The sequence below is a fragment of the Python bivittatus genome, unplaced genomic scaffold (genome assembly GCF_059951505.1).
Source record: "Python bivittatus isolate LINGU-HERP-01145 unplaced genomic scaffold, Pbiv_v1 ctg000020_np1212, whole genome shotgun sequence".
Classification (NCBI taxonomy): Eukaryota; Metazoa; Chordata; class Lepidosauria; order Squamata; family Pythonidae; genus Python; species Python bivittatus.
Window position 1 is genome coordinate 49,475,997 of NW_028277030.1, and position 23,330 is coordinate 49,499,326.

Below are 23,330 nucleotides of genomic sequence, written 5' to 3' on the forward strand. Positions count from 1 at the left end.
TTCTTTCCTTTACACGGATCAGTCGTCCTGGTCCCTTTGCAGAAAAACAGCCCCAAAGCATGATGTTTCCATCCCCATGCTTCACAGTAGGTATGGTGTTCTTTGGATGCAACTCAGCATTCTCTCTCCTCCAAACACGACGAGTTGAGTTTAGACCAAAACGTTCTACTTTGGTTTCATCTGACCATATGACATTCTCCCAATCCTCTTCTGGATCATCCAAATGCTCTCTAGCAAACTTCAGACGGGCCCAGACATGTACTGGCTTAAGCAGGGGGACACGTCTGGCACTGCAGGATTTGAGTCCCTGGCGGCATAGTGTGTTACTGATGGTAGCCTTTGTTACTTTGGTCCCAGCTCTCTGCAGGTCATTCACTAGGTCCCCCCGTGTGGTTCTGGGATTTTTGCTCACCGTTCTTGTGATCATTTTGACCCCATGGGGTGAGATCTTGCGTGGAGCCCCAGATCAAGGGAGATTATCAGTGGTCTTGTATGACTTCCATTTTCTAATTATTGCTCCCACAGTTGATTTCTTCACACCAAGCTGCTTGCCTATTGCAGATTCAGTCTTCCCAGCCTGGTGCAGGTCTACAATTTTGTTTCTGGTGTCCTTCGACAGCTCTTTGGTCTTGGCCATAGTGAAGTTTGGAGTGTGACTGTTTGAGGTTGTGGACAGGTGTCTTTTATACTGATAACAAGGTCAAACAGGTGCCATTACTACAGGTAACGAGTGGAGGACAGAGGAGCCTCTTAAAGAAGTAGTTACAGGTCTGTGAGAGCCAGACATCTTGCTTGTTTGTAGGTGACCAAATACTTATTTTCCACCATGATTTGCAAATAACTTCTTTAAAAATCAGACAATGTGATTTTCTGGATTCCCCCCCCCCATTTTGTCTCTCATAGTTGAGGTATACCTATGATGAAAATTACAGGCCTCTGTCATCTTTTTAAGTGGGAGAACTTGCACAATTGGTGGCTGACTAAATACTTTCTTGCCCCACTGTAATACCAGATTTCATTTTAAGTTTAATTACTTAATGTTGACCTTTAAATAATGAATTTGGGTTTCTACAAATAGCACAGCTAATTAAATTGAGGGCTACAAATATTATAAGGCAATGTATATAAGAGCATGCATGTGTGTGCGTGTGTGTGTGTATTCAAATACAGAAGCTGGCTATACACACACACATGCATACAGACAGAAGGTTAAATCATCAGGTCCAGATGGTCTCCACTTGAGAGTATTTAAATAATTCAAAAGTAAAAATGGTTAGTCTTCTAATCAAAATATTTAACTTTTACCAAAGAACTGGAAGCAGCAGTTTTGATACCAGAGTTTTAAAGAAGTCTAGGAGGACCCATGAAATTACAGGCTAGGTGTATCTGTTTTGGATTAATTGGTGAATATGTATGTATATATGTATTCATTCATTAAGCCTTTAGATGCACAACTTCTGTTGAAGAGGAATCCCTATGGCTTTTGCAAAAGTAAATCTCACCAATTTTTCTGAGTAATTTCAGAGCATAAGGAAAAATGTGGACAGAAATGATTCAGCAGACATGACATAATGGAGCTTCCCAAATCATTCTGATAGAATCTTTCACTGAAAACCTGAACAAGTTATTCAAAGTAAAGTAAGCCACCTGTTTGTGGCTGAGAGCCGCATTCAGTGCTTCCTTGGTTTACCAGTAGGACAATAATGCAGAGCAAACAGGGTCACAGCATTTATGTGGGAACAGCCATGATTTTCTTGGCTTTGTTGGAAAAGGGCTAGATATTTCTTTTTCTTTTGAAGTCTACTTAAAGTTTATAGTATATGTTTCGTGCATTTCCTGTCAAGTTTCAACTACCACATGTTTGACTATCACATATGGCCCAGAGGCCACTGGTTGTTTATCAAGAGGACCAGTCAATTTGTAGTTCAATAACTGATTCAGTAATAGAAAATTAAGAATGGAAATAAAATAAGCCTTTCTCACACTAAAGGAATATTTTAATTCCTCTGCCCCTACCCAATCTTTACTGGGAGCATTTTTTTTCAAGTGAAGGCTTTTTGTTCACTTTAGCTGATGATGATGCCTGATTAATTAACATTTAATTAATTAATTAATTAACATTTAATATAGTGGATTTTACTTTATATGTGACTGCTTGACCACATCCACTTTGCCCATATGAAACAAAACACCTCATATGTAATTCCTTGACCCAAAACCTTGTACACTCATGGTGCCTTATATTGGTTAATAAGAGGAAGTCAATATCTCTCATATAGTTGCTGAAAAACTGAAGATCATTTTGTGCCAATACTAAATGCATAAGGGCCTGAAATTCAAAAATTAAATCAAAAACTCAGACCACACTCAAATATTCTATATCATAGTTTATAAACTCTAACATGGTAAGTTTTGTCCAAGGTGACAAAGCAATAGTCAATTAATTCTTAATATTGGACCATATGTGGGAAGAAGTTGTCCATTATTCTCTAGTATCCATCCAACATGAAAGTACATTGTCATGGTCATTTACATAATTGGCATAAACAACATCAATCTCCAGTAGTAATGTATGGCTGTGAGAGCTGGACCATAAAAAAGGCCGAGCGCCGAAGAATTGATGCCTTTGAACTGTGGTGCTGGAGAAGACTCTTGAGAGTCCCCTGGACTGCTAGGAGGTCAAACCAGTCAATCTTAAAGGAAATCAACCCTGATTGCTCATTGGAAGGATCAATAATGAAGCTCAAGCTCAGATATTTTGGTCACCTAATGCGAAGAGAGATCTCTTTGGAGAAGACCCTGATGCTGGGAAAGATTGAAGGCAAAAGGAGAAGAGGACGGCAGAGGATGAGATGGTTAGATAGCATCACTGAAGCAATGAGCATGAAACTGAGCAAACTCAGGGAGGCAGTGAAGGACAGGAAGGCCTGGCGCAATATGGTTCATGGGGTCACGAAGAGTCGGACACGACTTAACGACTAAACAACAAACAACAACAACAACATCAATCACCACAGATGTCATAAGATTACAGTAAAATTAATTTACCTTAACCACCTCATATAAATGGAAGTTTGATGTACTCTATCTAAAGTCTGCTAAAGGGGGGGTCCATTAAATTGAGGTTGCACAGTATATCATTTTACAGGATATTAGATTTTAGCTTAAATTTAAATGTGAGACACAATCACTTTAATTTGCTTAATTTCACAGTTCATTTGAAACAATCACTAATACTTTACTAGCAACAAAATATTACTGAAACATAAAAAATAAAATATTTAGAGTATTATTCCTGGGAAAGTCTCAGGGATTATAGGATCACAAGGTGGACACTGTATGGGGAAGACTAGATACAGGCCTTATGGTCAATGGCACAATTCCCACAATACAGCAAAGACCAGAGAGGAGCAATGTAAACAGGGCAGGGAGGCAACTCAAGAAAGTCACCCTCAGGCCAAGTTGTAATTGTGGTTGAGAACAGCTGCCAGAACCATCAGTCAATCATCAGCACAGAAACCCATCCATTTAGGGAAGGATGTGTCTTCTCAGTGAATGGTACCTATTGTATCTCCCCAGAAGAAAGACAATCCCAATTTTATGAGCTCCCCCACCCCTCAAAAAACACATTAACAGGAAAAGCAGTGTAACACAGATAAAAGTCCTGTGAAATCTCTAGCTTTCCCACTAGGGTTGCCAACTTTAGCTAAAATCAGTCCTTCCTCTCCCCAACGAACATGGGCACATGACATATTTGTGTGTCTGCATACATGTGTATTTCTATGTGTGTGTGTGCCTCTGTGTGTGCATGTGTGTATAGGTATAAGTCTATATCTGCCAAAAGGTGCATTTCAAAAAGGTCCCTGGCCAGGATAAAAATAAGTTGAGTGAATGACTACTAATTTAAATTGTGCCTCTAAAATATGATTAAATAAATAAAATAAATAAAAAATAAAATAAAATAAAATAAAATAAATCGAGTCCCTTCTAAATAAATAAATAATTCTCTATCACCCATAGAAACATTCATATATACACATGCATACATTCCTCACCCCCTTCTTTCAAGCATCAAACAGAAAAAACATAATGGAAATGGACAACAGGAGTGATAGCTGGAAGGGGTAGAGACATAGCGGAACAAAACTGGATGGAGGTAATATAAAGGGGAAGGATAACTGGACAGAGGATGAAAGAAAAATAAGAGACGCTCTATTTAAATGTTACAAAAAGAGCAAAAAGTCACTCAGCAAACAGCCCCTCCCAAACAGACTAATTTTCAAAAGCATTCACACTTTTTAGTACAACTTGCAGTCAACTGCAACTCCTGCCTATTTTTTTTTCTACAGCTTTTGCTATTCTTAGCAGCCCCCTCATTTATCTAGGAAAGGAAAGCTTAGTCTTCAAATAGGATGTTTCCAAGAAGTCATTCCACCTAAGTATTCCAAATTTCCAATACCTGACCATTTTTAAGTTGGCATTTTTAACATGGCAAAATTAGCCAAAAGCAGGCAGAAGGAAGGGAGGGGAGGGACGGGAAGGGGAAAGACAACACAAGACATTAAACAGACCGCAAGGTGGCTCTGGTCTGCTACAAATAAAGAGCCCTTCGCCCAAAATATTAAAGAACACAAGAAAACAGATCAAAATATTACAGATCCCAAGAAGATTCTTTAAAAGAAAATCTGTATTTTCATGATCATTGTCTGCTATATGAATGAATGCCAAAATCAAACACTCAGTGCTATAACTTGTACAGAAAAATAAAGAAAATAAGAGTTAGCACAACCCAGAAAACCCAGATCAGAAACCTAACAAAAACTCTTGGCTACATGTATTTAACTATGTCTATAGATAGAGAAAATCTCCTGAATAGATTTTACTTTAATTTCCTGGACTTCTCTAGTTTCTTGAAGATGTTCAGTATTAATCAGAGGCTGTTCTTATAATAGTATGTGGGAAAACCTTGGGAGACTGGGCCAAGAGATTCTGCCAAGATAAGAGACAGCATAGCCCACAGCTGGATAATGGGCAGGGCAAAAGGCTCAGAAGAGACTCTCCCTAGTTTCTCGGGCAGTAAAGGAGACGAGGAGGGGGAGAGAGAATTGTACTTTCAGACTTGCAGGATTCTGTCAATGTAACCTTACAATAAAGTGGAATTAGCTCATCTGGTTAAGATTCCTAACTGGTTTATCAAACAAGCCCAATAATTTTAGATGCTGGAAAACCCTGTTTTATACCCAGCCTTTCTTCACAGACTTCTACCCTAAGGCATTTTTTTCTATATCTAGCAGAGGAAGGGGTAAAGTGAATTTCACTGTACTTCACAAGGAACTATCTCACTCCAAATGATGTGGATTGTGAATCTCAAGTCTGCAGTTTGGCATGCAGGTTACAGGTGAAACTCGAAAAATTAGAATATTGTGCAAATGTTCACTTATGTCAGTAAGGCAACTCAAAAGGTGAAACCAATATATGAGATAGACGCATTACATGCAAAGCGAGATATGTCAAGCCTTACTTTGGTATAATTGTGATGATTATGGCGTACAGCTCATGAAAACTCCAAATTCACAATCTCAGAAAATTAGAATAGTGTGAAAAGGTTCAATATTCTAGGCTCAAAGTGTCCCACTCTAATCAGCTAATGAATCCATAACACCTGCAAAGGGTTCCTGAGCCTTTAAATGGTCTCTCAGGCTGGTTCAGTAGGAATCACAAGCATGGGAAAAACTGCTGACCTGACAGTTGTGCAGAAAACCATCATTGACACCCTCCATAAGGAGGGAAAGCCCCAAAAGGTAATTGCAAAAGAAGTTGGATGTTCCCAAAGTGCTGTATCAAAGCACATCAATAGAAGGTTATGTGGAAGGGAAAAGTGTGGTAGAAAAAGGTGCACAAGCAGCAGGGATGACCGCAGCCTGGAGAGGATTGTCAGGAAAAGGCCATTCAAAAGTGTTGGGGACTTTCACAAGGAGTGGACTGAGGCTGGAGTTAGTGCATCAAGAGCCACCACACACAGACGGATCCTGGACATGGGCTTCAAATGTCGTATTCCTCTTGTCAAGCCGCTCCTGAACAACAAACAACGTCAGAAGCGTCTTACCTGGGATACAGAAAAAAAGAACTGGTCTGTTGCCCGGTGGTCCAAAGTCCTCTTTTCTGATGAGAGCAACTTTTGCATCTCATTTGGGAACCAAGGACCCAGAGTCTGGAGGAAGAATGGAGAGGCACACAATGCACGATGCTTGAAGTCCAGTGTGAAGTTTCCACAGTCTCTGTTGATTTGGGGAGCCATGTCATCTGCTGGTGTTGGTCCACTGTGCTTCATTAAGTCCAGGGTCAACGCAGCTGTCTACCAGGAGATTTTGGAGCACTTCATGCTTCCTTCCGCAGACGAGCTTTATGGGGATGCTGACTTGATTTTCCAGCAGGACTTGGCACCTGCCCACACTGCCAAAAGTACCAAAACCTGGTTCAATGACCATGGGATTACTGTGCTTGATTGGCCAGCAAACTCGCCTGACCTGAACCCCATAGAGAATCTATGGAGCATTGCCAAGAGAAAGATGAGGGACATGAGACTGAACAATGCAGCGGAGTTGAAGGTCGCTATTGAAGCATCCTAGTCTTCCACAACACCTCAGCAGTGCCACAGGCTGATAGCATCCATGCCATGCCGCACTGCGGCAGTCATTGTTGCAAAAGGGGCCCAAACCAAGTACAGTGGTACCTCGGGTTATGAACGCCTCTACTAACGAACATTTCGGGTTGCGACCAGCTTCGGCAGGAAAAATTTACCTCAGGTTACAAACTCGCCTCGACTTACGAACCGGATCCGCGGCCATTTTCCCTGCTGCCACATGGTCGCGGCTTCCTGTGGGCGAGGTCACGGTAGCAAGGAGACATTCGGTGAGGCTTGTGTGTTTTGTGGTGTTTTGCGAAGGTTTTTGGTGTGCGTGTTAGCATGGCTCCAAAGAAAATGCAGAGCAGGCTTGGCAGGAGTAAGGCTCTGAAGAGAAAATTGCCTCGGGTTGCGACCAAATTCGGGCGGAGGGTGGAACGGATTAACCGGATTTACATTGAACCCTATGGGGAAATTTGCCTCGGGTTGCGACCAAATTCGGAGGGCGGAATGGATTAACCGGATTTACATTGAACCTTATGGGAAACTTTACCTCGACTTGAGACCAACTCGAGTTGCAACCAGAGTCACGGAACGGATTAAGTTCGTATCCCGAGGTACCACTGTACTGAGTACATATGCATCCTTATACTTTGCAGAGGTCCGATATTGTTTTATTTCCAATCCTTGTGTTATTGATGTCATGTAATATTCTAATTTTCTGAGACTGTGAATTTGGGGTTTTCATAAGCTGTACGCCATAATCATCACAATTATACCAAAGTAAGGCTTGACATGTCTCGCTTTGCATGTAATGAGTCTATCTCATATATTGGTTTCACCTTTTGAGTTGCCTTACTGACATAAATGAACATTTGCACGATATTCTAATTTTTTGAGTTTCACCTGTACATGCCTAACAAGATGCTTAAACCAATATCCTAGATCCTAGGATCTGGCTTTAAGGACCTTGGTTGTAATACATAATGGAATGATCATATATCTCTCTTAAGTGATTTGGATATACACCTCTAGATAAAAGCTTTAGTACTTTTAAATGCCACCGCAACTACACAAATATTGTTAGATAAGTAATAGTATTCCAGTGGATTTCAAAGTATGTCTTTTTAAGAATAAATCAAATCATAATTCCTTTCCTCACAATTCTTTTCTTAACAGTGTCTACATTAAGAAACTTGGGTTTCAGATTTTTGAAGTTTTTTTTTAAAGATGATGGAAGCAATTGAATTTTCTGACACCTATTGTAGAAATGATATGAACAGGAAATGGGTAAATTAATTCATCATGTACTGACTAAATTATCAACTCAGACTTTGATTTTAAGGCCAGAATGCCCCAGATTAATTTGTCTGACCTCCTGTAAAGAGAATTACATTTCTTCCCATTATTTAACATCGAAGTATCCAATTTGCATTTAGACAGAGCATGTCTAAGAAAAATATCTGTTCGCATTTTGAATAGTACTTTTTATTTCCTCTCTCAGAGCATTAAGGAACTACTAAAGTAGTTGTACTCCCCAATCCCCAAAATCTTTAGACCAGTTGTTTTGACTAGCTTTTAATCTCATTTTTCCATTATTACAAAGAGGAAGCTGCTTTCTATTGACAGAGAATCAAGGGTCATGGGCAATGACACTTTTTATCTTCTAGGAAGAACACTACTGCAAGGGGGAGGGCAGCTTGGTCTTGCGGAACATTGTTCCATTCATATCAGCTGCCTTATAAGGGTAGCAAACAGTCTGGCCTTATTATCAGTAAGAGGACCATGAGCATTTCCCTCTTTGCAAATACAGCACACCAGGATAATGATCAGCCTGGCCTCAACTTTTTTTCTGGTATTGTGAACATATTTTTTGCTTTAAAAATCTTATTGCTTTCCTGGCATCTTACAGCTCTTAGTCTTTAAATAAAGAGAGAAGAACCCATGTCATTTAAGTACAGTTTCACTTGGGCAAATAGTTTAGAGTCATATAACTCTAAATTAACTAACCTAACCTCCTAAATAAAACATATGAACCACAGTTCTCCCAGGTTTAGACATAATAACAAAAGCTTATGTTTTAAAACTCCACCTTGTATAAATGTCAAAGAAGAAGAAGATGGAGCTAATAATCCCAAGTTCACCATTATTCAAGCACGTAACGTATGTGTGTGTATGCGTGCGCGCCTCAAGTCATCATTGACTCCTGGTGACTGCCTGGACAAGTCCCTGAAGTTTTCTTGACAGCATTTTCGGAAGTGGGTTGCCCTTGCCTGCTTGCTTTGTGTCTAAGGCACAACTAGAACTCACAGTCTCCTGGTTTCTAACTTGGTGCCTTAAGTCACTAGACCAAACTGGGTCTCTGCCTAACTACAGTGGGGCAAAAAACTATTTAGTCAGCCACCAATTGTGCAAGTTCTCCCACTTGAAAAGATGAGAGAGGCCTGTAATTTTCATCATAGGTATACCTCAACTATGAGAGACAAAATGGGGGAAAAAATCCAGAAAATCACATTGTCTGATTTTTAAAGAATTTATTTGCAAATCATGGTGGAAAATAAGTATTTGGTCACCTACAAACAAGCAAGATGTCTGGCTCTCACAGACCTGTCACTACTTCTTTAAGAGGCTCCTCTGTCCTCCACTCATTACCTGTAGTAATGGCACCTGTTTGACCTTGTTATCAGTATAAAAGACACCTGTCCACAACCTCAAACAGTCACACTCCAAACTTCACTATGGCCAAGACCAAAGAGCTGTCGAAGGACACCAGAAACAAAATTGTAGACCTGCACCAGGCTGGGAAGACTGAATCTGCAATAGGCAAGCAGCTTGGTGTGAAGAAATCAACTGTGGGAGCAATAATTAGAAAATGGAAGTCATACAAGACCACTGATAATCTCCCTTGATCTGGGGCTCCACGCAAGATCTCACCCCATGGGGTCAAAATGATCACAAGAACGGTGAGCAAAAATCCCAGAACCACACGGGGGACCTAGTGAATGACCTGCAGAGAGCTGGGACCAAAGTAACAAAGGCTACCATCAGTAACACACTATGCCGCCAGGGACTCAAATCCTGCAGTGCCAGACGTGTCCCCCTGCTTAAGCCAGTACATGTCTGGGCCCGTCTGAAGTTTGCTAGAGAGCATTTGGATGATCCAGAAGAGGATTGGGAGAATGTCATATGGTCAGATGAAACCAAAGTAGAATGTTTTGGTCTAAACTCAACTCGTCGTGTTTGGAGGAGAGAGAATGCTGAGTTGCATCCAAAGAACACCATACCTACTGTGAAGCATGGGGATGGAAACATCATGCTTTGGGGCTGTTTTTCTGCAAAGGGACCAGGACGACTGATCCGTGTAAAGGAAAGAATGAATGGGGCCATGTATTGTGAGATTTTGAGTGAACATCTCCTTCCATCAGCAAGGGCATTGAAGATGAAACGTGGCTGGGTCTTTCAGCATGACAATGATCCCAAACACACCGCCCGGGCAACGAAGGAGTGGCTTCGTAAGAAGCATTTCAAGGTCCTGGAGTGGCCTAGCCAGTCTCCAGATCTCAACCCCATGGAAAACCTTTGGAGGGAGTTGAAAGTCCGTGTTGCCCAGCGACAGCCCCAAAACATCACTGCTCTAGAGGAGATCTGCATGGAGGAATGGGCCAAAATACCAGCAACAGTGTGTGAAAACCTTGTGAAGACTTACAGAAAACGTTTGACCTCTGTCATTGCCAACAAAGGATATATAACAAAGTATTGAGATGAACTTTTGATATTGACCAAATACTTATTTTCCACCATGATTTGCAAATAAATTCTTTAAAAATCAGACAATGTGATTTTCTGGATTTTTTCCCCCATTTTGTCTCTCATAGTTGAGGTATACCTATGATGAAAATTACAGGCCTCTCTCATCTTTTTAAGTGGGAGAACTTGCACAATTGGTGGCTGACTAAATACTTTTTTGCCCCACTGTATGTCACTTCTTGCCAAGTCAAATATTACAGTTAAACTATTTTTGCAATTAAACCTTTAGCATAAAGACAGTTTGTTGACTTTAACAAATCTTTACAGCTTTCCCCCACAAAGTCTTGCTTCTGCTTCTGCTGATAACATATTGGCTGAAGCTGTCCTTCAATTGGAACCACAAGACTGCCTAGTAAAGTCCCTCTAGAGATTTCCACTGAATTCAAAGTAATCTAAAATATTTTGACTCAAACATTACTAATTTCAACCACTGATAGCATATTTTCCTTATTAATAAGGTCTATCCTGCCATCCTAGACCTTTCTTCCTTGTTACTGAATCAAACAGACTTTTGCATCTTCAGTCCACCAACTTCTACAACATCTTATCAGTAGCTTTATATCTTCTACATAGCTTTTTGTAGAATCTTTTGCAACAATAGGAAAAACCATGCTTTAGCAGTGAAGCAAATGACTTATCAATAAAAAATAATAATTTACTGAATTAAAAACTGAGTATGCAGGAAACAGCAATGGGAGGCAGAAACAACAATGGGCTCAAAATAAAGGAACACACAGAACAGAGAACAATACACTGGCACAGTTTAAGTGCGTAAGCCAAGATTTCCCTTTCCTTCTATTCTAAACCTATGCCTGGAAGTTCATTCAGAAAATCTACTGTTCTCTCTCAATTCAATAAGGCAAAGCTAACTGTATTTCCCAAGTTCCCTAAACACTGTCTATGTAAAAAATGATTTCCTGTTACACCTGCAGCTCCTCCTCATCAGTTTCCTACCCCACCCCACCCCACCCCACTTTTTTTTTATAAAATCAGGATTTTGTCCTAATGGAATTCTTCAAGAACTTTCAGAAAAACTTGGGCTAACTTTAGAGCTCAGCACAGCTCACTCATTCAAACCACTGTAAACATATTTGAAAGTGCATTCTATGTTACCACTAAATATGGCAGTCTATTACGTGTTTTGTGTCATTTGAGTGGTGTGATATATTATTTCATTTTATGCATTCTTGTGTGCTGCCCAGGAGCACTTCTTTGGTTTATCTATATTTATTAAAAAATAGTCCTCCCTTCTAAAAGCTATAAGTTCCTTAGTCAATTGAGTTAATAAAAATATAATATACTTACACTGAATTTTATTATGTCATATATCAAGTACCGAGGAACAACTTGACCATTTACCTTGTCAATTATCATTTCCTTAAAAAAAAAAAAAAAAAGCAAAACAGGATGTTAATATTCATTCAACAACTTTGCCAACAGTTCAACAATTGATTTTAGTTAAAACATTATTTTATACTAGCCACTGTTTTCAACATGGTTGATTTGTGTATTTTTGTCTTTTGTCAAAATCAAGAAGGAAAGTGACAGAGACAGCTGGGAAGAAAATGGAATCAACAAATAGAAGTTAAATGTAGCAGCTTCCTTAGAATATTATTTCTTTTTATCTTCAAGGATACAGTTTACACTATCAACATTTTAGGTCTACCTTTTGAAAAGCAGATCCATTATTTAACCCCTGTTATAACCCCTAGCAGAAAATAACTGAAACTGGGAACTTATAAAGATTATATCAAGATATTGTCATTCTGTGGCAGAGCTACAGCTATACATTCATCTGAATAGCATATTCTTTGTTATAGCTCTCATTAGCATGAAATCAGTAAAACCCAGCACTAGGAGCATTGCTAAGCTTAAGGGCAATAACTGAGAACAAGAGCCTCTATGAAGACTTCTGTTGTCACCATTGTGTTGCTAAGCAAACAAAAAAAAATGACTATTTTTTTTGTGGCAGGGTAGTACATTTGGGTTATTTGAGTGGTGCTCTGAACTGCCAATGAAGAATACTGAACAACTAATAGTTTTAGTTGCGAAGTGATATCTTTAATAAGCATCTTGGTATTTTAATCAGTGTGCATTTAGAACTAATCCTTATTTGAATAGGGTTTTGAATGTACTAAGTAAAAACAATTTTTATTCAGGCCAATATTAAATAACAAAAGTCTCCCAAGCCTAAGATTCCTGTTGAGACTTTTACACCTGTGCTACAGCAGCTTTTATAGCCTCTAATTTATTTTTACATGTCTGATTTGGGAGGGGGGGGGTCTTTTTTATCTTCTAGGTTGAAAAAACACTTCTGAAAGAAAAACAACTCCCACTGCACTGAAGTCATTGATCCTGGGAAGAGATAGGGCAGGAAATCTGAAAGAAGAGATATTGAGCATCATTGGATTGAAAGCTATAGCAGTAAAGAGATAGATTGGGTAAGAGATCTCATTACTGCTTGTCAGTTTAAAAAAAACCCAACTGAAATCATATAAAGTGAAGGTGATTAAAGATTTTAAAAAATATATCATGGCTCATTTAATTAAAGAGAGCATGTGGTATATGGTCAAGGTGTTGGACCAAGTCCAAGTCTGTTTGATGACTTTGGGTCTCTCTCTCTCTCTCTCTCTCTCTCCACAATCGATCTGACCACACTGTTATTGTAGGGACAAAATGAAGAAAAATGCCCTGCCTTGAGCTCCTGGAGGAAAGGTGGAATATACTGTAGGTCAAATAAATAAACAAACATGCCTAAAATACTCAAGAGTTAAATCAGCACAAGAAATTATCTGTAGATACATATTGGTCTAACAGCAGGGCATTTTTGCAAAATAAATGTTCCATAGTGGAATAAAAATATAGCAGGATCTCTTGCCCAGGACCAATTTCAACTTTTTCACTGGTGAGTAATGTGGCAGAGGCATGGTTCGTTAATAATGATCTATCACAACTTGCAGCATTAAGAAAACTTGTTTTGTGGCATTAACAAGTCCAAGGATGAGATAAAGGCATCATAAAGAACACTAAGTATGTCTTAACCTGAATGGATACGGGAAAGCCCAGTTTTAAATAAAGGACAAATTTCCCCAAACTTAAGGCCACGAGCTCTGTGCTTGTGAAACAACTGAAAGATGGAGGTCTTATATCAAAATATGGATATTTATGTTTATATTCACTCCTTCATGCTTGGCCTATTTGCTTGTCACAGTTTAGTGAAATTAGAGAAAATTCCTAGTGCACATAAGTAATCTGCATTTGCTTAGCGATAAACAAGTTCACTAAGAATGACTTGGTATATCATCACATTGGTGACTCCTCTTCCTTGTGCCTTATCTCCACTTCTGCACTTCTCAAGCATCCAAAATAACAAACAGTTAAGAGTTCAGTGTCATTTTAAGGCTAATGGATTATATTCCCTTCAAAATGTTTATTGATGCATTTACTTGCTATTTCACCAAAGATTACTACAATCTTAGGTCAAAATAAAAGTCAGATTTGTTCAGCTGTGGAATGATGATGCCAACAAAAACAAGAAGCTGTCGAAATTACTCACTTTTAATGGTTCTCTGACAAGTTCCAACTCTGGAACTTGGAGTAGAAGCAATGAAGCGAAAATACTATCCTAGTGTGGATATAAGAAAACAATCCCAAGGACACATATCTGGTTAACAGCAATTTATAATGACTATTTTGTGATCCCTAGGAATTGGATGCTGTGCCCTACTAGTGTAGAATTTGAGTTTTACCATTACAGTAATCACTGCAAAATCCAATATTGAATTTAAGGAAAGCATGATTGTACAGAGAAAACCTCTTACCCCATCCAAAAGAGTATTTTCTAAATGCACACGTGGATCTTTACGAAATGGAAACTCCAAATTAGACACATGAAACACAGAGTTATCTCTGTCAATCATATAAACTTCATTCTTGCCATCAATTAACATCATATATCTAAGAAAAAAAAGAATGTAACATCAATTAAATCACTATTTCCTTCATAACAACTTTTATTCTATAATTGTTAAATTTCATCACTCTTAACTTGACAAACTTTTTTCAAAAAGAAAGGGGAACTGCTACTGGCAATTCAACCTGAGTTTGAATCTGTGGTTTTTAGGATCACTTATTATTCATGTAATTTCACACTATATTTGAAATGCACATTATGGCAAAATAGATATACATAACTGAAAATCATACATGGCACACCCTCTTCAAGCAAGCAAGAACACAATGAAAGCTAGAGCATAAGTATTTATTGTCATAGCAGACGTGCCTATAGCTTGCTGCAACTTATACCTGTCAAGTCTGGAAAAATATGGAATTCAAAAAAAATATTAACGTATGCGTAATATAGAACATCATTGGACAAATCTCTTTCATATAGCAAAGCAGATCTGTCCAGTTCCTTGTATCTATGTATGTATTATTTTGAGCTAAAGGAATAGCTATGTTAAAATGCCACCTTAAAAATATGTACATTGCAGACCAAATTACAATTCAGCAGAAATGATACATTTATTTTTGAATGAAATTTAGGAAGCAAATACAGAAAATGAATGGGGAAAAAAGGGAAAGGGGAGAAATAATTATTTCAGATGACGTTGCTTACTAACACATTTTCCGAAATTATCTCCAAACACAGATTTTATTTGAGAGATTTTTTATAATATTGTTGTTTGCACAGGGGCTAAAATTTGGATCTAATATCCAACATATATGAAGTCAATTAAAGCTACAATAAAAATGTCTACTTTGGGGGACTGGCTCAGAACATCTAAATAATTTGCCACTGCTCTCCCTAAGCCACTGAATCTATATCTGATCTGTAGTTTTCAAAAAAGGAAATATTTTCAAATCATAAAAGAGTTACTTCTATTGCTTCTTTTGTAACTAGAATATAATATTCAAATAATAATTTGATTGTAGTGGGTAACAAATCTAAGAAAGAGAAAGAGACTAAGAGGAACCAAATAAAAGAAGGATGTGTGAAGAAGTTTTACTAAGTACATCTCTAGGAAAACAGAAAAGATGCCACCAGACTGCAGTAGAGGGAGACAGCACAGCCCATTCCCGAACTGTCTCCCTTCTACTGTACCTTGTTATTAAACATATAAGTAACTGAGAACAATCTGTCAAATGATTTGTTGTTGTTCCTTGTTCCCTCACTTATTTGTTTCCTTTGGCACTTCGCCACTTAGGCTGCATCTGTGCAAATCTGTATTATTTTCCCATCTATATAACACCTAGTATGCTATGTGTGTTTTATAATATAAACAGACAACACGAATTTCAGAGCTAAATACTTGCCAGGAAAGTCAACTGCAAATCAACTTGACAGACATAGAGTATATTCACATATCCCACTTGTAACTTGATGCACAATAGAATATACCTTAATTATATAATGAATAGTCATGAGACTCTTTTAAAAACTACCTGTAGAAAACTCAAAAATTCATTCAGGATAAAAATATTTCACTTAATATACTTTACTATCACATTACTCAAAAATTCATTCAAGATCAAAACTATTTCACTTAATATACTTTACTATCACATTATTTGTGATAATAAAGTATACTCAGCCGTCCAGAGTCACCCTCTGGGGGAGATGGGTGGCAAACAAACAAACAAACAAACAAAATAAACAAATATTACTGTTCTATAGCTAAGTGATTTAAACATCCTTAATCATTACTAAATCAATCTACAAGATTTTATAGGTTTAGTGATTTCAAAAGTATAACTATATACCTATAAATTTAGGTTAGGTATATTTATATCTATAAATTTAGGTATTTCATAAATTCAACCTGCCCTAAGCATAAACATGTAGTACTGAACTCATAACATGCTAAATATTATCCTTCTTTGGATTTTTTTTTAAAAGAAAATATTTTATGTGATTAAAAATTCTAAAAACTTTCTTCTCACTGAAATTTCTGCCCTATCTTACACTAAATTATATGGACAAGAACAAGGGAACTACAGTGGTACCTCGGGATGCGAACACCTCTACTAACGAACTTTTCGGGTTACGACCAGCTCCGGCCGCAAAAATGTACCTCGATGTGCGAACTCTGCCTCGGGGTACAGTCATTTTTCCGCCCTGACACATGGTCTGCGGCCATTTTTCCGCCCCTGACACGTGGTCTGCGGCCGTTTTCCCGCCACGCCGCGCGGCACCCGACCGTTTTCCTGCCGCGCCTGGCCGTTCTCCCGCCGCACCGCGCCCGGCCGTTCTCCCGCCCCTGATGCGTGGTCCGCGGATGCCAGAACGGATTAATGGTAATTACATTGAACCTTATGGGAAAATTTGCTTCAGGGTGCGACCAAATTCGGAGGGCAGAACGGATTAACCGGATTTACACTGAACCCTATGGGGAAATTTGCGTCGGGTTACAACCAACTTGGGATACGCCCAGAGTCACGGAACGCATTAAGTTCATATCCCGAGGTACCACTGTACTAGGACTGCCATATTTGGGTAAATATATAGTGCTGTTTTCAGTGGGTTCTGTCTTTCTAACATGAAATTATAACACAATTATCAGCCTTCCAGTGGTTAGTAGGCTTTTAAAATAAAAAAGATTGTATTCTTGCTACTTACCTAGTATGTATACATATAACTTATTACACACCAGGATACACATACATTTTTACCTCAATGTATTTGTATTAAAAGCCAGCAGCCATTTTCAGAATTAACTAAATTGATGTTTCATCTACTTATTTAAATAATATGAATTGTTCTCCTTGGGCTTCTAGAACAATATTTCTTTCATTTCTTTATTTAAAAGATTTTTATATAGTATCACCAGGTTATAACTGCCGAACAGCCAATTTTACCCAAATAGCTTCCATTTTACTTAAAAATATTACGTTTATTTTCTGGGCAGTGGCATTATCTTATACATCTATCAGCTGTAGCACACGGAGTCTTAATATGGCTTCTTTTTCTTTACTTTGGAAAGACATCACACGGCACAGAAAACAGAAGAGAGCAAGGGGTGCATGCAACCAAATATTCTTCACACTGTATGTCAGGAGACCACTCAACATCTGTGATGCACCTATGTTGTTTTTTTCAAGCCACACTTCCCACTTTATCACTATACCCTAGTTTGTCCCAACAGTAATGAACAGAGGGAGATTATGTACATATTCCTATAAAGAACTGAAACGGAGTGAGCCAATTATTAGAATGTTTGTAATTTATTCTCTTTCCTCATTTTCTAATTAAATCAAAACTTTGGGAATAGACACAATCAGGTCAGCACTTCTGCAAATTTACAAAAGTACATATAGTCTCATAAAACGTATGATTTTTAATAAAAGGTGCTAAGTTAAATAATTAAATAATCTCATCCTTAAATTAAATATGTATGAATTGAGAAAGTAGGCTCTTCAAATTGCTGATCATTACCTAAGATCAGTCAAAATATCAAAACCAAATATTAGCATTATTTTAAATAAGTTCAAAACAAAAGGGTAAGGATCTATTTGCTATTTAAAAAAGCAATTGGTATATTTCACAATTAAGACATGGTATCCAACTGCAAACAGAAGAGTATCAAAGAATTATTAAAATATTATATGCTTAAAACAGGTTTTTTGTTTGTAATGTATACTTAGTATATTTTATTCTAAACCAGTGAATAAACTTTCTCAGATCCTCACCAAAAGCAATTAAACGGTACTAACTCAAGAACATCTACATTTGTAAAGACATATTAATATTGTGAATAGAAACTGGAAGATTTCCAAAGATGAGTAAATATTCATCAGGCTAACAAAGCCTGGGTTCATAACCACACAAAGCCATAACATAACTTGCCTGGCTTTGCCTTAGCAAAATGTTTAAATTCATCAAATTGTGGTTTATTCATGGCATAGTAAGATATATAAATCAAAGTGTCCTGCAAGAAAAGTCATAAAGCATATTTACATGTAAGACACAAGTTTCTAATATGCATGCCATTGTAAGGGAATAGCTAAAGTCTTGGAACCAAGGTTCCAATTGTTATTTTAAACCCAGCAGGTAACCTACACCAAGTTATTGTTCATTTTAATTTGCCACACAAATTTATAATAAGTTGAATTCCTTAAAAGAGAAGATTATAAAAGCAGTACTTATATGTGAAAAATCAATCCATTTAATATCACTACATCAGGTTGTCATCTTAATGCAATATGTTAAAATGTAAAGTTTAAATATGCACTCTTTCTGCTATGGGTGCAATGTCAGTATGAGGAAGTAAAGCAGGATGAGACATTCACAGTTACACCAGCACCATCAATCCCCGACCCTTGCAGGTAGTCCAGAAAAATACCATGGTCAATGATATCAAAGGCTACTGAGCTGCCTAAAGAACCATGATGTGCTCATTCCCTCCATCCTTTGGTCTCCTTACTTGTTGATTATTGCATTCTGCTTTACAGGGGTTGCCCTTGAAAACCACTTGAAAGTGTGCAGAATGTAACAGCATATCTATCAGTCATAGAACAACATCTGCACCAAAAGTCATATGGCCCCCCACCCTGACATTTTTTAATTCAGCCCTTAAATCCCCCCAGGACCTGGGCTAGAATGGGTGGTGGGCCACGTGTGATAGTTTGCCAAAGATTGTGATTATTTTTCTTGCTTGTTATTCTTTTGTATTGTTTCAGTATTGTACCTTGCCATGAATCATGATGGAGTTCAAAAAATAAATAAATGTCATCAACCGTAGTATCCTGGGTTGAGCCTTGGAGGCACTGTTTTGCTTTGATTTAGCAATACTAAGGGATTTACTGGTTGATCCCTAGACTTATGGCTTATTCTATCCTATGGGTTTCCATCTTATTCCCACTCTGTTCAACATGGACATGAAACTGCTAGGAGATATCATTTGCAGAGCCACATTATGTGATGACACCCAACTATACTGCCTTTTACCATCCAACTCCAAGAAACCAATTGGTGCCCTTGAACATTGCCTTAGTTTAATAATGAGCAAGTTAAAATTAAATCTAGTCAAGATGTGGGTACTGTGGATCAGTCAGTAGGGTTCAGCCTGTTCTCAGTCTGCACTTCCTCTTAAAGAGCAGAATCTGTTTCTTTGGAGGATCTGTTGCACTCTCATTCTTGCAGCATTTAGGATATACTTCTTCCATCAAATTCTTCTTTATTTTTAATTCTCAATTAAATCTAGCATTATGTTTAATTTATACTGTAACATTTTGAATTCTGTATTCTTCTTTAATTTTCCCATCTATCTTGAGTACTCGCTCAAATAGGAAAGTGGAATATAAATCAAGTAAGTAAGAAAAAATATGGAGCAGAAATTATATCAGAAAGTACTAGTAATTTCTTGGATTATCTGATTATCATATGTTTAACAATATCAACAACAAGGGGTCTCCTTTCCCCTTAAAAAGCAGACCTTACTGGTGTATTCTGGCAATAAATTCTAAATTAGAATCAAACAAAGCTAGCTGTTAGGGGAACAAGGACAGAATTTTGTGGAAGAAGAATATTCTCAGTTTTGGTACTGAACACATGTTCAGAATCATCCCTGTTGCTTCCTTACACTATCTTGAGTTCTAGTATACAGTGGGGCAAAAAACTATTTAGTCAGCCACCAATTGTGCAAGTTCTCCCACTTAAAAAGATGAGAGAGGCCTGTAATTTTCATCATAGGTATACCTCAACTATGAGAGACAAAATGGGGGAAAAAATCCAGAAAATCACATTGTCTGATTTTTAAAGAATTTATTTGCAATCATGGTGGAAAATAAGTATTTGGTCATCTACAAATAAGCAAGATGTCTGGCTCTCACAGACCTGTAACTACTTCTTTAAGAGGCTCCTCTGTCCTCCACTCGTTACCTGTAGTAATGGCACCTGTTTGACCTTGTTATCAGTATAAAAGACACCTGTCCACAACCTCAAACAGTCACACTCCAAACTCCACTATGGCCAAGACCAAAGAGCTGTTGAAGGACACCAGAAACAAAATTGTAGACCTGCACCAGGCTGGGAAGACTGAATCTGCAATAGGCAAGCAGCTTGGTGTGAAGAAATCAACTGTGGGAGCAATAATTAGAAAATGGAAGACATACAAGACCACTGATAATCTCCCTTGATCTGGGGCTCCACGCAAGATCTCACCCCGTGGGGTCAAAATAATCACAAGAACGGTGAGCAAAAATCCCAGAACCACACGGGGGGACCTAGTGAATGACCTGCAGAGAGCTGGGACCAAAGTAACAAAGGCTACCATCAGTAACACACTATGCCGCCAGGGACTCAAATCCTGCAGTGCCAGACGTGTCCCCCTGCTTAAGCCAGTACATGTCTGGGCCCGTCTGAAGTTTGCTAGAGAGCATTTGGATGATCCAGAAGAGGATTGGGAGAATGTCATATGGTCAGATGAAATCAAAGTAGAACGTTTTGGTCTAAACTCAGCTCGTCGTGTTTGGAGGAGAGAGAATGCCGAGTTGCATCCAAAGAACACCATACCTACTGTGAAGCATGGGGGTGGAAACATCATGCTTTGGGGCTGTTTTTCTGCAAAGGGACCAGGACGACTGATACGTGTAAAGGAAAGAATGAATGGGGCCATGTATTGTGAGATTTTGAGTGAACACCTCCTTCCATCAGCAAGGGCATTGAAGATGAAACGTGGCTGGGTCTTTCAGCATGACAATGATCCCAAACACACTGCCCGGGCAACGAAGGAGTGGCTTCGTAAGAAGCATTTCAAGGTCCTGGAGTGGCCCAGCCAGTCTCCAGATCTCAACCCCATGGAAAACCTTTGGAGGGAGTTGAAAGTCCATGTTGCCCAGCAACGCCCCAAAACATCACTGCTCTAGAGGAGATCTGCATGGAGGAATGGGCCAAAATACCAGCAACAGTATGTGAAAACCTTGTGAAGACTTACAGAAAACGTTTGACCTCTGTCATTGCCAACAAAGGATATATAACAAAGTATTGAGATGCTTTTGATATTGACCAAATACTTATTTTCCACCATGATTTGCAAATAAATTCTTTAAAAATCAGACAATGTGATTTTCTGGATTTTTCCCCCCATTTTGTCTCTCACAGTTGAGGTATACCTATGATGAAAATTACAGGCCTCTCTCATCTTTTTAAGTGGGAGAACTTGCACAATTGGTGGCTGACTAAATACTTTTTTGCCCCACTGTAAATTAGATACTCATAAGCCTACATTCTGCCCATTCTTGCATTAAAATGTTGCACTGAAAACAGAAAAAAAATTGTCCTGAGTACTTAAGGATATAGTAACTTTATAAACCATCAGGAAGCAATTTCATTAACATCTCTTCAAAGAAATTGTTTCATTTTACCAACTACATCCCAGCAATACTTTTGATCTAAGAAAAAAAATGGGTTTTATTCACTGGTTTTGCCTGTAAGCATCTCTGTGGATTTGACAAATGCAACCACTGTGATTTTATGCTGAATTAGTTACCAACCAATGAAAACCCCAATCATCAAAATGTTATTTATGCAAGTTAGAAGCTAATCAGATTCAAATGTAACAACAGATGTTGTACGGAAAAGCAGACTGAGCTAGCATGTTCACATTTGGCTTCTTACAGGCTAACAACTATGCACATATTATTAAAATACAATAGTTATTTTCCAAAACAAAAACAATTTCCTCAAGCTAAAGGAACATTGCCTCTATGTGTCTCTTTTAATAATTTCAGGAAATTACAAGTAAGCCTCAAAAGCAAAATGATCACATTTCCTAACAATTGGATTTCACTTGAATGGGTTTTGGTCAGTTTGCAAATTTCTACACATAAAATGTAGGATTGCCTTCTCACAACTGCCATTTATTTCGCAGACCACTAACAATCCTTTATTATCCTTTTTTATCTGTAGCTTTATTGTCCTAAAGATGAGTGTCTCATTACCTTTGCTATGCTATTCAAGCCTGAATGTTCAACTCTACTCATTAGAACAAACATCTGCTACAAACATTATTAATGAGATATGTATCTAGGGACTGGAGAAAGCCACTAACCACCTGGGCTAATTATACTTTTTATTATAAAAGCCAATAGCAGCTGCAAGTAGAGAACCCACCTCTCCTTCCTACGATAATTATCTTATTTGTATAATTTCAGTTTTGATAACCTAGTTCTTCCAAAGTGGTTATGTTTCTAAAACTATAGCTCCCTTAACCATTCCTAACACATATTATATACCATATCAAGTCCAAAAAATAATTTCTGCTTTAGAAAAAAAATAATTTGCCTTTCAGATATCTTTCTCATGAATATATTAAAGTAAAATATTTGAGAGACTGCAGCAGCTTAATAAAAAGTAACTTCAATAGAAGTTTTTATAAGATTCATTTCATGCAACATTTACAGTCAAAGTTTTAGAAACCAAATTGCACAGGCTTGAAAGTGTATCTGAAGATCTTTTCTCCCAAACTCAAAGGCAGAGAAAAAGGGTGCACAGATTAATTAATATAAATAGAAAAGAACATTAAAGAATTATTGCTTACATTTGCAAGGACAAAACATTGGGCAATTGGAAGACTGCACTTTAATGGATTCTAGAAAACTGGGGGTGGACGGAATCTCCTGGTTATATTTATCTTGATTGCCATTTCAGAGTGTATGAAAGCAGAACATTACATATTTGGAACAGTCAGTTGCTGGATCACCCTTAATTAGAACATATCATACATGTTTGGGCAACTTAATTCAATTTTAAAAGTCCAGAAAAATGCAATACAGAAACAATCATTCATAAAGTTTATGCTATCATGTAGGTTATTTGGATTAAAAGCATTCTTGGTATAATATGGACCAGCCAAAGTTACCAAAGATCAATGAACTGTATAGTTCTTTTCTTCAGGTT

General features: G+C 38.0%; 1 protein-coding gene across 2 annotated transcripts in view; it reads right to left on the bottom strand.

The window, feature by feature from the left end:
- RNGTT (RNA guanylyltransferase and 5'-phosphatase) overlaps nucleotides 1-23,330 on the bottom strand; it is a 132,426-nt gene that overhangs the window by 63,740 nt on the left and 45,356 nt on the right. For both annotated transcript variants that reach the window (XM_088138398.1, XM_007421783.4), the window contains exons 9-10: nucleotides 14,254-14,389; nucleotides 11,738-11,809 (exon numbers count right to left, since the gene is read on the bottom strand). In XM_088138398.1, the coding sequence (XP_087994524.1) occupies nucleotides 11,738-11,809; nucleotides 14,254-14,389 (208 nt within the window). The remainder of the gene's footprint in view (nucleotides 1-11,737; nucleotides 11,810-14,253; nucleotides 14,390-23,330) is intronic.